Genomic DNA, 14,036 nt, shown 5'->3' with positions numbered 1-14,036 from the left:
GGTTTGCGTTGGTGGCTCTGTGGTCTTCTCTGTTCAGTTGGAGACATTGTGGACCTGACGCTTCTGCTCTTGCAAGTCAGGCCATTCACATTCAACAGGGGTTGTACTAACTTGTTCTGCAAGTGTTGGGCCTCTGCTCTGTTCACCGTTGGATATACTGGGGGAGATTAGTGATCAGAGATGTGATCATTGCCTGTTCTGCTCTCTCTCTCCACAGCCCAGCATCCTGGAAACCTGTGCCCTCATCATGAAGATAATTTGCTTGGAGATATACTATGTAGTTAAGTGAGTACTTTCCCCTCTTGAGATTTTAACTGAAGGTTGGAGGAGTAGGAGTTGGTGGCCTACCACTGGGTGCATGGCTGGAAAGAGCCAAGGCAGAGGAGAGAACTGGTTTGGAACCATTCATGGAGGCTAGTGTGCTGTGTCCCTGGCCAATCCACCGATGGCATTTATGATTGTCAGAAAGAGTTATTGTGAAACAAACTCCATGCAACTCAGATTTTATGGAGGAGGAATCCTGGAAAGGCCTCAGCCTAACCCACACATTGGAGGTGTCCTGGAGCTGGTCTGCCTTTAAGCCCATGCGAGGTTGTTTTCTCTGCCTCAACAAGGGTCTGTACCCATTATATTCCCATCTACTTTCAAAACCTAACTGGAGGATTTTTTCTTGACACTGTAGGGGTTCATTAGACCAGTCATTAAAAGATACACTCAAGAAATTTTCCATCGAGAAACGCTTTGCCTACTGGTCAGGGTATGTCAAGTCATTGGCAGTTCACGTGGCCGAAACAGAAGGCAGCAGCTGCACCTCCTTGTTAGAGTACCAGATGCTGGTGTCCGCCTGGAGGATGCTTCTCATCATTGCCACCACTCATGTAAGACCCTTTTGGGGAGAGTTTTCACTTTGATACCTTACCAATGATGTGTTGAGATACCTAGCAGATATAGCTCCTTGTGAGGAAGAATTAATCAGGGTTTATCCCTGAAAGCTAAACTGTAATAGGTTCTATGCTGATAAATTGGGGCTGTGGGGTATTTGAGGGTGTTCGGTCCAAGAGACCATTAAGAGGAGTGCAGAGAAGTGATTTGAAATCCTTTCAGAGTTCCTGAAGCCTCCTGTACCTCCCTTGGGCCTTGGCTGGGTCTTAACTGCTCCCTGGCTGCAAATGCCTCTTATACAAAGGCATAACTGCCTTCTTGTGCTGTGTACCTTGTAGACGCTAGGTCAATAAGTACTTGTTGACTAGTCAGCAGGAAGCTGTGACAGCTGCAGCAGCACCTTCTCTAAAAAGCAGTTTGTCATTGGTTCTAGAAACTGCATTTCGGCCGGGCGCGGTGGCTCAAGCCTGTAATCCCAGCACTTTGGGAGGCCGAGACGGGCGGATCATGAGGTCAGGAGATCGAGACCATCCTGGCTAACCCGGTGAAACTCTGTCTCTACTAAAAAATACAAAAAACTAGCCGGGCGAGGTGGCGGGCGCCTGTAGTCCCAGCTACTCGGGAGGCTGAGGCAGGAGAATGGCGTGAACCCGGGAGGCGGAGCTTGCAGTGAGCTGAGATCCGGCCACTGCACTCCAGCCTGGGCGACAGAGCGAGACTCCGTCTCAAAAAAAAAAAAAAAAAAAAAAAAAAAAAAAGAAACTGCATTTCTTGGTCTTAGAAGAAGAACAAAGACCATTGTCTCTGTACTCTGTCTACTGGGAGTTGGTTTTGAGAGAGAGAGATAACATCTGGAAGAAATGCATTGTTCTTGGCTTTTTTGTGGTTTGACACCATCATGCTGTATCATAAGGACTTGGTATTGAAGTGTTCTTCCTTGGGGTATCCAGATTAACTTTTTTTTTTCTTTTTCTTCTTGAGACGGAGTCTTGCTCGTCTCCCAGGCTGGAGTGCAGTGGTGCGATCTCAGCTCACTGCAGCCTCTGCCTCCCAGCTTCAAGCCATTCTCCTGTCTCAGCCTCCCAAGTAGCTGGGATTATAGGTCACCACACCCGGCTAATTTTTATATTTTTCGTAGAGACGGGGTTTCACCTTGTTGGTCAGGCTGGTCTCGAACTCCTGACCTCAGGTGATCCACCAACCTCGGCCTCCCAAAGTGCTGGGATTACAGGTGTGAGCCACCACGCCCGACCCAGATTAATGTTTTGACTTCATGAACAACTTCAGCTTGATAGATGCCTCCTTGTTCCAAGCACCTCCTACATCTGTGAGATTTGTTTCCTAGTGCCAGACTGCCCACATGCCTGGAGCTTTGAGCCTAGAAGGGGCAGGTTTGTGGCTACTGTTGCTGTGGCATAGTGGTTTTGGACCCCTAAGACTCCATAACACACTTAAAGGCTCACCTGTCTTTGAGAATGGTTAATTCCCCAGGGTATAAGCTTTATGTCACCTGCCTTTTAGGCCCTAGTTAGGCAGCAGTTCTTGAATTGTAGCTCTCAAAAATCTCACCATCCTCTTTCCCCCAAGGAAACCTATCTGACTCTCTCTCTCTCTGACCTGTCTACCTATGCAAAAGAAAAGAAAAAAAAAAGAGAAAGAAACCTGACTAAGTCCAAGATGTTGTTCACCCGTTCATTCCCTTAATAGCATTAGTGGAATGCTTCCAGGCATTGGGATACAGCAGTGAATAAGGCAGATAAGATCTTTGATCGCATTGAGAGTGCCCTATGATGGAGGAGGTAAATTATAAACAAATTCACCACTTAAAAATATGGTTTCAGATAGTGATAATTTGCTGTGAAGGAGATAATTAAGGTGCTGTGGTAATGAACACATGAGATAGAAGTAGTCAGGGTGACCTTCTCTGAGTGGTGATGTCCCAGCTGAGAGCTGAGTGTGTGAAGAAGCCTTCCAGGTGGAGCCCGTGGAGGAGAGAAGTCTAGGCAGATGGACTTGCAAGTGCACAGTTCCAGCAGTGGAAAAGAGCTTGATATGTTCACGAAAGAGGCAAGCAGGGCTGGACTAGAGTGAGCACAGATGGGACTGATACTACAGTCAGTTGGACCAGATCCTGTGGGGTCTTTGGACCATGTTGAAGAGTCTGGTTCGCGCTTCCCGGGCACTGGGAAGTCTTTAAAGGATTCTAAGCAGAGGGAGGACAGAGTCTCAAAAGAGGAGGTGAACCTGGGCTTGATTCTGACCGTATCTAAGCGTCGACAGAAGAATAGCAGGGCCTTCAAGCCCTATTTTACTTTATCTTTTAGGGGACAGGTTCTCACTGTTGTCCAGGTTGGAGTGCAGTGGTGCAATGGTGGCTCACCTGCAGCCTCAACCTCCAGGTCTCATGTGATTGCCCCACGTCAGCCTCCTGAGTAGCTAGGACTACAGGCATGCATCACCATACCCAGCTAATTACAAATTTTTTGTTGTTGTTGAGATAGGGTCTCATCATGTTGCCCAGACTATCAGCCCTATTTTATTTTATTTATTTATTTATTTAAGACGGAGTCTTGCTCTGTTGCCCAGGCTAGAGTGCAGTGGCACGATCTCAGCTCACTGCAACCTCTGCCTCCTGGGTTCAAGCGATTCTTCTGCCTCAGCCTCCCACGTAGCTGAGACTACAGGTGCACCCCACCATGCCCAGCTAATTTTTGTATTTTTAGTAGAGACAGGGTTCCACCATGTTGGCCAGGATGGTCTTGATCTCCTGACCTCGTGATCCGCCCGCCTCCCAAAGTGTTAGGATTACAGGCATGAGCCACCATGCCCAGCCTATATAAGCCCTATTTTAAATCAGGGAGACTGATTTACCAATGACTAATTGCCTAGCAGAGGACCCCACTTTTCTTGGCCTCTAAAATCTGGGAAACTTTCCTAGCGAAACCTTTTTGTGTTCTTTTGCAGGCAGATATAATGCACCTGACTGACTCTGTGGTGCGTCACCAGCTCTTTCTTGACGTGCTTGATGGAACCAAAGCATTAGTAAGTGTGTCTGGAGATTTCACATTTCTCCCAGGGAGGTTGTCTTTGAAGTCAAATAGCAGAGCTCATGAGTCTGCCAGCCAGCCGCACAATTGGTCAGGTCAGAGGGCTCACGTTGACCTGGGAGGCCTGAGGCTGTAGTGGGTCAGCAGAGCTCTGCTGCTGCTATGCCAGCCCTGGCCTCTCCCCCTCCACCCACCCCTGTGAGCTCACTGCTGGGGAAGAAAGGCAGTGAGGCCAGAGGTGCCCTGTGGATGGCATGCGAGTCTTGCCACTGTGTCTTGCCACTGACTTCTGACTAGTGTGGTGTCTCCTTTCAGCTCCTAGTTCCAGCCTCAGTGAACTGCCTTCGCCTCGGCTCCATGCAGTGCACTCTGCTGCTTATCCTCCTCCGGCAGTGGAAGAGGTGAGCCTGTGCCAGGAGAGGCAGAGGCCCAAGGCCAGAGCCTTCTTGTCAGTGCCTGCTTGCCTTCCTGAAGGAGGGAACTAGTGGGTGGAAGCTAGGCTGGTTTTCCATCTTGAGGAATGGGAGTGACATAGCAGAGAGGAGGTGAGGCACACTGGTGGGTATCCTGAGACGGAGCAGGGGCAGTGTATGGCCTTTTATGAGGCATTTTGTCTCACTCTCTACCCTGTATTCTTTTTTTTTTGAGATGGAGTCTCACTCTGTCGCCCAGGCTGGAATGCAGTGGCGCGATCTCAGCTCACTGCAACCTCCACCTCCCAGGTTCAATTGATTCTTGTGCCTCAGCCTCCCTAGTAGCTGGGATTACAGGTGCGCGCTACCATGCCCGACTGATTTTTGTATATTTAGTAGAGATGGGGTTTCACCATGTTGGCCAGGCTGGTCTCGAACTCCCGATCTTGGTTGATCTGCCCGCCTTGGCCTCCCAAAGTGCTAGGATTACAGGCGTGAGCCACTGCCCCTGGCCCACCCAGTATTCTTTCTAGAGAGTTAGGTTCCGTGGATGAAATCCTTGGACCCTTGACGGAGATCCTGGAAGGAGTGCTGCAGGCCGACCAGCAACTCATGGAGAAGACCAAGGCCAAGGTGTTCTCAGCATTCATCACAGTGTTGCAAATGAAGGAGATGAGAGGTGAGGGGCAGAGGCAGGGGGAGCAGCAGCTGCAGTCTGCCCACCCCTGCTGACAGCTGGGTGGGGCTTCCTTCACCTTAGGGCTACACGTTTCTTCTGGGTCCTTTTGAGTTTCCAGTCTTGGAATTCTTACCTCAAGAAAGCTATGTTTTTCCCTCATGTGTGTCTCCCTCCTCTCCCACTGGACAGATGCTGTCCCTCTTAGCACCCTACTACATCCCTAGCCCCCTGCCTAGGAAGGAAACCTTGGTGTACAGTGAGAGTTGGCCTGGTGAGCATGACAGCATCCCTCTCTATCTATTCTGCAGTAAGTGACATCCCCCAGTACTCCCAGCTGGTGCTGAACGTCTGTGAGACCCTCCAAGAGGAAGTGATTGCACTCTTCGACCAGACCCGCCACAGTCTGGCATTAGGCGGTGCCACCGAGGACAAGGACAGCATGGAGACTGACGACTGTTCTCGGTCCCGGCACAGGGACCAGCGTGATGGGGTGAGAGAGTGCCCTAGAAGGCCATCTGTCCTTTCCACTGCCCGTCAGCTCTGTGCCTGACTCTGGGGATAACTAGTGAGCAAGACAAGACAGTCGCTGCACTTCCGGAGTTCACGGCCTAGTGGGAAAGGTTAATAGATCAGACACTGCAGAAAAGCAGAGGAACCCCATTGTACCGCAGGAGAGAAGTGCAGGGAGTACTTAGTCTCGCTTCTAACCTGATCTGGGACTTCGGTGCCTTTTCAGCAATGACTTAGGGATTGTAGCGGCAGGCAAATGCAGGGGCAGGGAAGATTTGGGCAGTGAGAAGAGTACCTGGTCAGCTGTGGTTAGAATTGTCCAGTGACCTGAAGAAAGGCTAGCATGAGCATAGGAAAGTGAGGACCGAAGAGCTGGGGCTGGATGATGGCAGCTTCATCAGGGTCTTTGATTTGGAGCCAAAGTGAAGTAGGAAATGATGTAAGGCTTTTAAACGGGGAAAAATTGATCTGATTTTAACTCTAGAAAGATCACTCTGGACTTAAAACTCCAGGCCTCAAGCCATCCTCCCATTTCAGCCTCCCAAAGTGTTGGGATTACAGGCGTGCTCAAGAAAGATCACTCTGGATGCAGTATTGAATAGTATTTTTCAAATTGTGGGATCATGACCTATTAGAGACAGTCTTGAAATTAGCACATTTTGTTAGAACCAGCATTTTTTTTTTTTTTTTTTGAGACAGAGTCTTGCTCTGTCACCCAGGCTGGAGTGCAATGGTGCGATCTGGGCTCACTGCAAGCTCCGCCTCCCAGGTTTACACCATTCTCTTGCCTCAAGAGAATGCCTCCTGAGTAGCTGGGACCACAGGCACCTGCCACCATGCCCAGCTAATTTTTTGTATTTTTAGTAGAGATGGGGTTCATCTACAGGATGGTCTTGATCTCCTGACCTTGTGATCCACCTGCCTCGGTCTCCCAAACTGCTGGGAATATAGGCGTGAGCCATCGCGCCCGGCCTTTATTTTTTCTTAAAGTAGAATAAAATGTTTAAGAAAATATCACTGTGCTTTGTGTGATGTTAATTAGGGTAGGTATTATTAGTGAAAAACTGTAAACGTGTACATGAGGGTACAGTCTAAAAAGTCTTTATGACTGTGGGTCATGGCCAAAAAGAAATTTGAAGGGCCACTGGTATAAGGATAGAGAGGATGGAGCAGGACCATTTCGGAGGTGGGTGCAGTAGCAAGGCAAGAGGTGGCATTGGGCAGGGCCATAGAGGTCCCTCAGACTCCATGTGGCAGAGTTGGTTGGAGTGTCCAACGTGAGACAAGAAGTGGCACTGACAAGGGTGGTGGCAGTGTGGGAGGTGGGAGGGAAGAGGTGGGGGTAGCTCCAGTCAGTTTAAGGTTGGTCATTACAGTGGCTGGAGTTGCTGCTGTTCATTGAGAGTTGGACACAGGAGAGGGGCAGGGTGGGAGAGAGAGCGCATTCTGTGTTACTCGAGCTCATTCGGTGATGTGCATAACCAAACAGGTCTTGGGCAACCAGGGCCACAGCTGCCTGTCATCATCCTCTTCCTCCTCCTGTTCTTCTTCCCCCTTTTACTCATCTTTGCCCCTGGGCCCCAACAGGTGTGTGTCCTGGGCCTGCACCTGGCCAAGGAGCTGTGTGAGGTAGATGAGGATGGTGACTCCTGGCTGCAGGTGACCCGCAGGCTCCCCATCCTACCTACCCTCCTCACCACCCTAGAGGTGAGCCTTCGCATGAAGCAGAACCTACATTTCACTGAGGCCACACTGCATCTGCTTCTCACCCTGGCTCGCACTCAGCAGGTAGGAGGCCAGCCCGGAGGCAGGAGGGAGCATCCTTGCTTGCCTGGGTGGGTTCTGACAATCCCAGAAGATATGATCTAGCCTGAGATCCCAACCTTCCCTGGGCAGGGCAGGGGCAGGCTCCATCTCATTCCTTGTCTTTCCCTCCTCCCAGGGAGCCACAGCAGTGGCTGGAGCTGGCATCACCCAGAGCATTTGTTTGCCCCTTCTGAGTGTGTACCAGCTGAGCACCAATGGCACAGCACAGGTAAGTGTCAGGAGCTTGCCAGGAGGCCCAGCCTGGCCATCCTACAGTTTCAGTTGAAAAGTGTCCTTCTCTACCTTTCCCTGGAAGTTGCTTTTCTCTTAATGGCCTAATACACTGATGGTGAAGAATCTTCCCTGCCCCCAGGCGGATCTCTAGCAAGAGAAACTCACCACTAAAAGGCACTGCCTGGCCTTTGTGCACTGCCTCTGGGAGACGGGATGGATTCTTCCCGTTGCAGGTGTGAGGAAGACTAAACCAGATAACATATCCCTGGGACCAGGCCTTTAGCCAAGGCAGCTGTCCTCTCCTGTCATTCCCAAAGACAAGTGTGTCATTGTGACTTCTCCACCCCTGCACCACCAGACCAGGACTGGGAGAAGGGAAGTGGGTGGTTTGGGGGCTTAATGGGGCCTCAGCACCCTGCCCCCTGTGTCCCTTGGTTATTTCTAGTTTAACAGATATCTCCTAATTTCAAAAGAGTAGTCTTCACCTGAACCTCTCACTGTCATGAGAGTGACATGTCCAGGTTCGCATAGCTCGTCAGTGGCACACCTGAGTCTGGAACCCTGGATCTTGTATCTTAGCCTGGTGCTCTTTCCTTGCATCTACTGGCCTTGGCCCCTTTCTGGCCCTGGTTGCCAGGCAGTGACTGTGTCTATTGTGGGAAGTCTTTTCCTTTCAGCGCAGCTGGGCTGCCTTAGTTGCTGTACTGCAAGGAGGTCCTGCCTGTCAGCAGGGTTCTGAACTTGTCTGCTGTTTGTGTCTTAGACGCCTAGCGCCTCTCGGAAGTCCCTGGATGCCCCCTCTTGGCCAGGAGTCTACCGCCTGTCCATGTCCTTGATGGAGCGGCTGCTGAAAACTCTGCGCTACAACTTCCTGACTGAGGCCCTGGACTTCGTAGGTGTCCACCAGGAGCGGACCTTACAGGTGAGGGGCTGCCTGCATCGCAGGGGTGGGAGTTTCGGGGTAAAAAGGGTTCTGTGCCATTCATGGGGCAGGTGGGTGTGGAGCCTGGGCCTCAGTAGTGGAGGGTTGTCGACGCCTTCATTTCTGAGATGCTCTAAATACTCTGCTGGCTCACTGGCCAGCCAGTCTGCTGAGGGACGGGAACAGTCTCGGGTCAGAATCCTAGTTGTACCACTGAGCCATTTCTTGAGTTGCCACCTCAGCATTTGGGGGCCCGGGACGTTTCCTCTCCACAGGAGGGCAGGTGTGGGTATGTCAGGTCCCTCAGCCATCCCCATCCTTCCCGGATGTCTCCTTTCCTCCCAGTGCCTCAACGCGGTGAGGACAGTGCAGAGTCTGGCCTGCCTGGAGGAGGCGGACCACACCGTGGGTTTTATTCTGCAGCTCTCCAACTTCATGAAGGAGTGGCACTTCCACTTGCCTCAGCTCATGCGTGATATCCAGGTGGGGGCCCCGGATGGTGTCCTGGAGTCTGGAGTAATGCTTGGAGACAGGGAGGCTGTGAGCTCTCACTGGGGCACCTCTAGTGAATTGCAGGATGTTCCTGAACGGGGGCTTTTCCCTTGCGGAACACAGGGTTTGGTGTCATGTGCTTACTCTGGCTAAATGTTTCCTTTCATAGTCAAGGGTAGCCATGTAGATTAAGAACTTGTACTTGCCGGGCGCGGTGGCTCAAGCCTGTAATCCCAGCACTTTGGGAGGCTGAGGCGGGCGGATCACAAGGTCAGGAGATCGAGACCACAGTGAAACCCCGTCTCTACTAAAAATACAAAAAATTAGCCGGGCGCGGTGGCGGGCGCCTGTAGTCCCAGCTACTCGGGAGGCTGAGGCAGGAGAATGGCGGGAACCCGGGAGGCGGAGCTTGCAGTGAACCGAGATGGCGCCACTGCACTCCAGCCTGGGCAACAGCGTGAGACTCCGTCTCAAAAAAAAAAAAAAAAAAAAAAAGAACTTGTACTTTATCAGTTAGATATTGGTTCAGATCCTTTGAGAATACACCTGCGGGCCGGGCGCGGTGGCTCAAGCCTGTAATCCCAGCACTTTGGGAGGCCGAGGCGGGCGGATCACGAGGTCAGGAGATCGAGACCATCCTGGCTAACACGGTGAAACCCCGTCTCTACTAAAAATACAAAAAGAAATTAGCCGGGCGTGGTGGCGGGCGCCTGTAGTCCCAGCTACTCCGGAGGCTGAGGCAGGAGAATGGCGTGAACCCGGGAGGCGGAGCTTGCAGTGAGCCGAGATCGCGCCACTGCACTCCAGTCTGGGCGACAGAGCGAGACTCCGTATCAAAAAAAAAAAAAAAAAAGAATACACCTGGGACCAGGCGTGGTGGCTCATGCCTGTAATCCTAGCACTTTGGGAGGCAGTCAGGAGTTTGAGACCAGCCTGGCCAACATGGTGAAACCCCATCTCTATTAAAAATAGAAAAATTAGCTGGGCGTGGTGGTGCGTGACTGTAATCCCAGCTACTCAGGAGGCTGAGGTGGGAGAATCGCTTGAACCTGGGAGGCGGTGGTTGCAGTGAGTCAAGATCGAACCGTTACACTCCAGCCTGGGCGACAGAGCGAGACTCCCATCTCGGGGAAAAAAAAAAAAAAAAAAAAAAAAGGCTGGGCGCAGTGGCTCACGCCGGTAATCCCAGCACTTCGGGAGTCCAAAGCGGGCGTATCACAAGGTCAGGAGCTCAAGACCAGCCTGGCCGATAGGGTGAAACCCCATCTCTACTAAAAATACAAAAATTAGCTGGGTGTAGTGGCGCACGCCTGTAGTCCCAGCTACTCGGGAGGCTGAGGCAGGAGAATGGCGTGCACCTGGGAGGCGGAGGTTGCAGTGAGCCGAGGTCACACCACTGCACTCCAGCCTGGCGACAGAGCAAGACTCTATCTCGGGGAAAAAAAACACTGAACAAAACCAAAAACACACACACACCTGGAGCTGGGAACCAGCTGGAGGTGAAGAAAGAACACAGGCTCCAGAGCCAGGCAGGCTTCTCTCATCTGCTGGTTGTATGAGCTTGGCCAAGTCACTTCAGTTATTTGTAACCTTTTATTCTTTTCTCATAAAATGGAATCAGCCATAATCCTCATCTTCATTTTATTTATTTATTTATTTATTTATTTATTTAGAGACAGAGTTTTGCTCTGTCGCCCAGGCTGGAGTGCAGTGGCGTGATCTCGGCTCATTGCAAGCTCTGCCTCCCGGGTTCACGCCATTCTCCCGCCTCAGCGTCCCAAGTAGCTGGGACTACAGGTGCCCGCCACCGTGCCCGGCTATTTTTTTGTATTTTTTAGTAGAGACAGGGTTTCACCGTGTTAGCCAGGCTGGTCTCAATCTCCTGACCTTGTGATCCGCCTGCCTCGGTCTCCCAAAGTGCTGGGATTACAGGCTTGAGCCACCATGCCCAGCCTCATCTTCTATTATTTTAGGACCTTATAATATACGAGGCACCTAGCTGGGTCCCAGTGAAACAGTCCAGTCCTGAGCCCTACTGGCCCCGAGTTTGTAGCCCTGAGTACTTAGTGGCTATAAGGGCTTTAAAGCTGGAAAGTGGCCAGGGGAGCATGAGGGAGGGAGGGAGAGAAGAGCAGCAGCGAGTGAGAACGCGTGGGTGTTACGTGGAGGGCTGTTGGTTTGGGCTAGTTGGGTGACTGGGCTGCTGACAAGAGAATCCCTCATCTCTCCTGTGTCTCTCCCAGGTCAACCTGGGTTACCTGTGCCAGGCATGCACCTCCCTCCTGCACAGTCGAAAGATGCTGCAGCATTACTTACAGGTAAGCGTCCTATGCCATGAGGGGCTGGAATACCTCACTGTGGCTTCCCGAGCTCCACCTTCATTTCTTGACTCTCCCTAGAACAAAAATGGGGATGGCCTCCCCTCGGCCGTTGCCCAGCGAGTCCAGAGGCCACCGTCTGCTGCTTCTGCTGCCCCCTCCTCCTCCAAGCAGCCCGCTGCTGACACAGAGGCATCAGAGCAGCGGGCCTTGCACACAGTCCAGTATGGCCTTCTCAAGATCCTCAGCAGGACGCTGGCAGCCCTGCGCCACTTCACCCCAGATGTCTGCCAGATCCTGCTGGATCAGGTACCGACCATCATCTGTTCGGCACCACCTCCCCTAAAGGCTCTGCTCTGCTGTGCACTGAGAGCTACCTGGGGCCTTAACTGGGTCCTGGATGGCTCTTGACTTTTCTTGCAGTCCCTGGACCTTGCTGAATACAACTTCCTGTTTGCCCTGAGCTTTACCACTCCCACCTTTGACTCCGAAGTGGCCCCCTCCTTTGGGACCCTTCTGGCTACAGTGAATGTGGCCCTCAACATGCTTGGAGAGGTAAGTGGGTTCTGTCACTGTCCTCTCTCCCGGCTCCTCCCCCAGCCCGCCACTTTCAGCCAACCTTGGGCATGGTACCTAGCCTCCCGAGACTGCTCCTCTCCGTAAACTGAACATGACAGCACCTCTGAGAATTACTGTGAGGATTAAATGAGGTAACTGATGAAATTTGTTTAGTGCAGGGCATGCAAGTAGGAAGCTCTCAGTAAGTGGGAGCTGTTCCTGTTGTCTTAGTTTTTTACCCTTCCTTCTCTTCAGCTGGACAAGAAAAAGGAGCCCCTCACCCAGGCAGTGGGGCTCAGCACACAGGCAGAAGGGACCAGGACGTTAAAGTAAGCGCTCTTTCTGAGATTTGATAAGGGGCTGGGGAAGTCATGGGCCCACTATTCTCAGGTTTGGCCAGCCTGGCCCTCTGTAGCAGTGCCAAAAACCTGCTTCTCCTCCCAGGTCCCTCCTGATGTTTACCATGGAAAACTGCTTCTACCTGCTCATCTCTCAGGCGATGCGGTACCTTAGGGACCCAGCTGTGCATCCCCGGGACAAACAGCGGATGAAGCAGGAGCTCAGCTCTGAGTTGGTATGGATGGATAGGGAGGGCTGGGCCAATAGGGCCAGAGCCCTGTGGGGTCCCGTCTGGTAACCCCCAAGGGTCAGAAGAGTGACCAGATGTGCTGAGCCTCACCAAACCACTTTTTTTCTTGTAGAGCACGCTGCTCTCCAGCCTCTCGCGCTACTTCCGCCGGGGAGCCCCCAGCTCCCCTGCCACTGGTGTCCTCCCCTCGCCGCAGGGCAAGTCCACCTCTCTCTCCAAAGCCAGCCCTGAGAGTCAAGAGCCTCTGATCCAGCTAGTGCAGGCATTTGTCCGGCATGTGCAAAGATAGGGCAGTGCTGTGCTGCTGTGCTGCCTACCTACCCCTCTCCACCAGCCTACACCGCACCCTGGCTGCCAGGGCCTATACAACGGAGGGCACCTTCTGTCACCCCCTCCCCGAGTAGCCACTTCAACCACCCACCCACTGATGTTATTTTTATACTAGATGAAGAGGTCAACAGCAGGCATGGGGAGTGGAGTCTTCTGTGCTTAGGCCCTCACGCTGCCGACGCCCCCAGAGGAGCATTCCTTCCCTTCCAGCATTCCCCACAGCACGGCCAGCCAGGGGAGGCGGGAGCCCAGGAGAGGGCTCTATGCACGGGTTTCAGAATCTGTTTTCCATGCTCTGTCCCTGCAGTTTTGGTAATTCTGTGGTCTATTTATACAAATATTAAAATCCTGTTTATAGACAGCTGTGTGATATTTAAACTTCAAAGCCCATGGATGATGACCTGGCTCTCAGAACCTAGAAAACTCCCCTGGCCAGGCGCCTGGGAGTGGGGCTGCAGCCTCGGGGGAAGGCAGGTATTGATAGATGGCCAGTTCGCCAGCATCTCCTCATTCCTGTCCATAGGCTGAGGGTTAGGCTGAGTGGGCGCTGTTCCCTTCCTTGGCCTGCCCTGGTTGTGTCCTTGGCCCTGGTTTCGTTGGCCCAGTGGGCTGAGCTCATCCCTGGGTGAGCCTTTCTTGAAGCTCTGTGCCTTCCTATTTATAGCCCGATTCCCCTGTCAACCCCCCATCTCCTCTTCAGAAGCCCCAACAGTGGGGCCTACTAGCTGTTGGCCTTCTCAGGACTGAAGTCAGAATGCCAGGTCCTGCTAGGGGCCATCTAAAACACAGCCACCACTTAGGGTTTCTAGAATCAGGCTGCCTGGGCTTCAGTCCCTGCTCAGCCACTTGCCAGTTGTGGTCCCTTGAGGAGATGACTGTCTTGCTGATCTCATCTGTGAAATGTGGACACTGAGGATGGCATGAGAACCCGTGGCACAGGGGCACGTGCTGGGCAAAATGCCCAACATGCAGACAGCGCGGACCACTACCCACTTGAGTCTGAACTGTCAGGCACATTCTACAGTCCACAATCCAAATTTAGGAAACTTTCTCTTAGGAATAAAACATTCCTTGTGCAGCTTCATGTCCAGGAACAGCACTGCCCTCTGAGAGGCACAGGCCCCGCGGAAGGTAGGGAGGGCTGCACTTCCCAACTTAGAGAGCTGGTGGCCGGGGCAGCCGCAGGGCCCCTGCTCACTCTGGGGGTCACCCCACCCAGGAAGAGTGGGCAGGGGGTGAGTCTACCCTTCCCTTTC

General features: G+C 52.4%; 1 protein-coding gene across 2 annotated transcripts in view; it reads left to right on the top strand.

Annotated features, from left to right (window-relative positions):
- The window catches only part of NUP188 (nucleoporin 188), a 66,789-nt gene extending 53,648 nt beyond the window's left edge, over positions 1–13,141 (top strand). For both annotated transcript variants that reach the window (XM_015116654.3, XM_077967521.1), the window contains 16 exons: positions 218–285; positions 683–878; positions 3,847–3,924; positions 4,245–4,330; positions 4,876–5,021; positions 5,330–5,511; positions 7,119–7,319; positions 7,474–7,566; positions 8,335–8,493; positions 8,839–8,976; positions 11,229–11,303; positions 11,385–11,612; positions 11,727–11,858; positions 12,117–12,190; positions 12,306–12,435; positions 12,563–13,141. In XM_015116654.3, coding sequence (XP_014972140.3) covers positions 218–285; positions 683–878; positions 3,847–3,924; positions 4,245–4,330; positions 4,876–5,021; positions 5,330–5,511; positions 7,119–7,319; positions 7,474–7,566; positions 8,335–8,493; positions 8,839–8,976; positions 11,229–11,303; positions 11,385–11,612; positions 11,727–11,858; positions 12,117–12,190; positions 12,306–12,435; positions 12,563–12,739 — 2,163 coding nt within the window. In that variant the 3' untranslated portion in view covers positions 12,740–13,141. The remainder of the gene's footprint in view (positions 1–217; positions 286–682; positions 879–3,846; positions 3,925–4,244; positions 4,331–4,875; positions 5,022–5,329; positions 5,512–7,118; positions 7,320–7,473; positions 7,567–8,334; positions 8,494–8,838; positions 8,977–11,228; positions 11,304–11,384; positions 11,613–11,726; positions 11,859–12,116; positions 12,191–12,305; positions 12,436–12,562) is intronic.
- The last annotated feature ends 895 nt before the right edge of the window (positions 13,142–14,036 follow it).

This window comes from Macaca mulatta, chromosome 15 (assembly GCF_049350105.2).
Source record: "Macaca mulatta isolate MMU2019108-1 chromosome 15, T2T-MMU8v2.0, whole genome shotgun sequence".
NCBI lineage: Eukaryota > Metazoa > Chordata > Mammalia > Primates > Cercopithecidae > Macaca > Macaca mulatta.
Note: the sequence above shows the minus strand (reverse complement) of the source record. Positions and strands in the feature narration are given on the sequence as shown.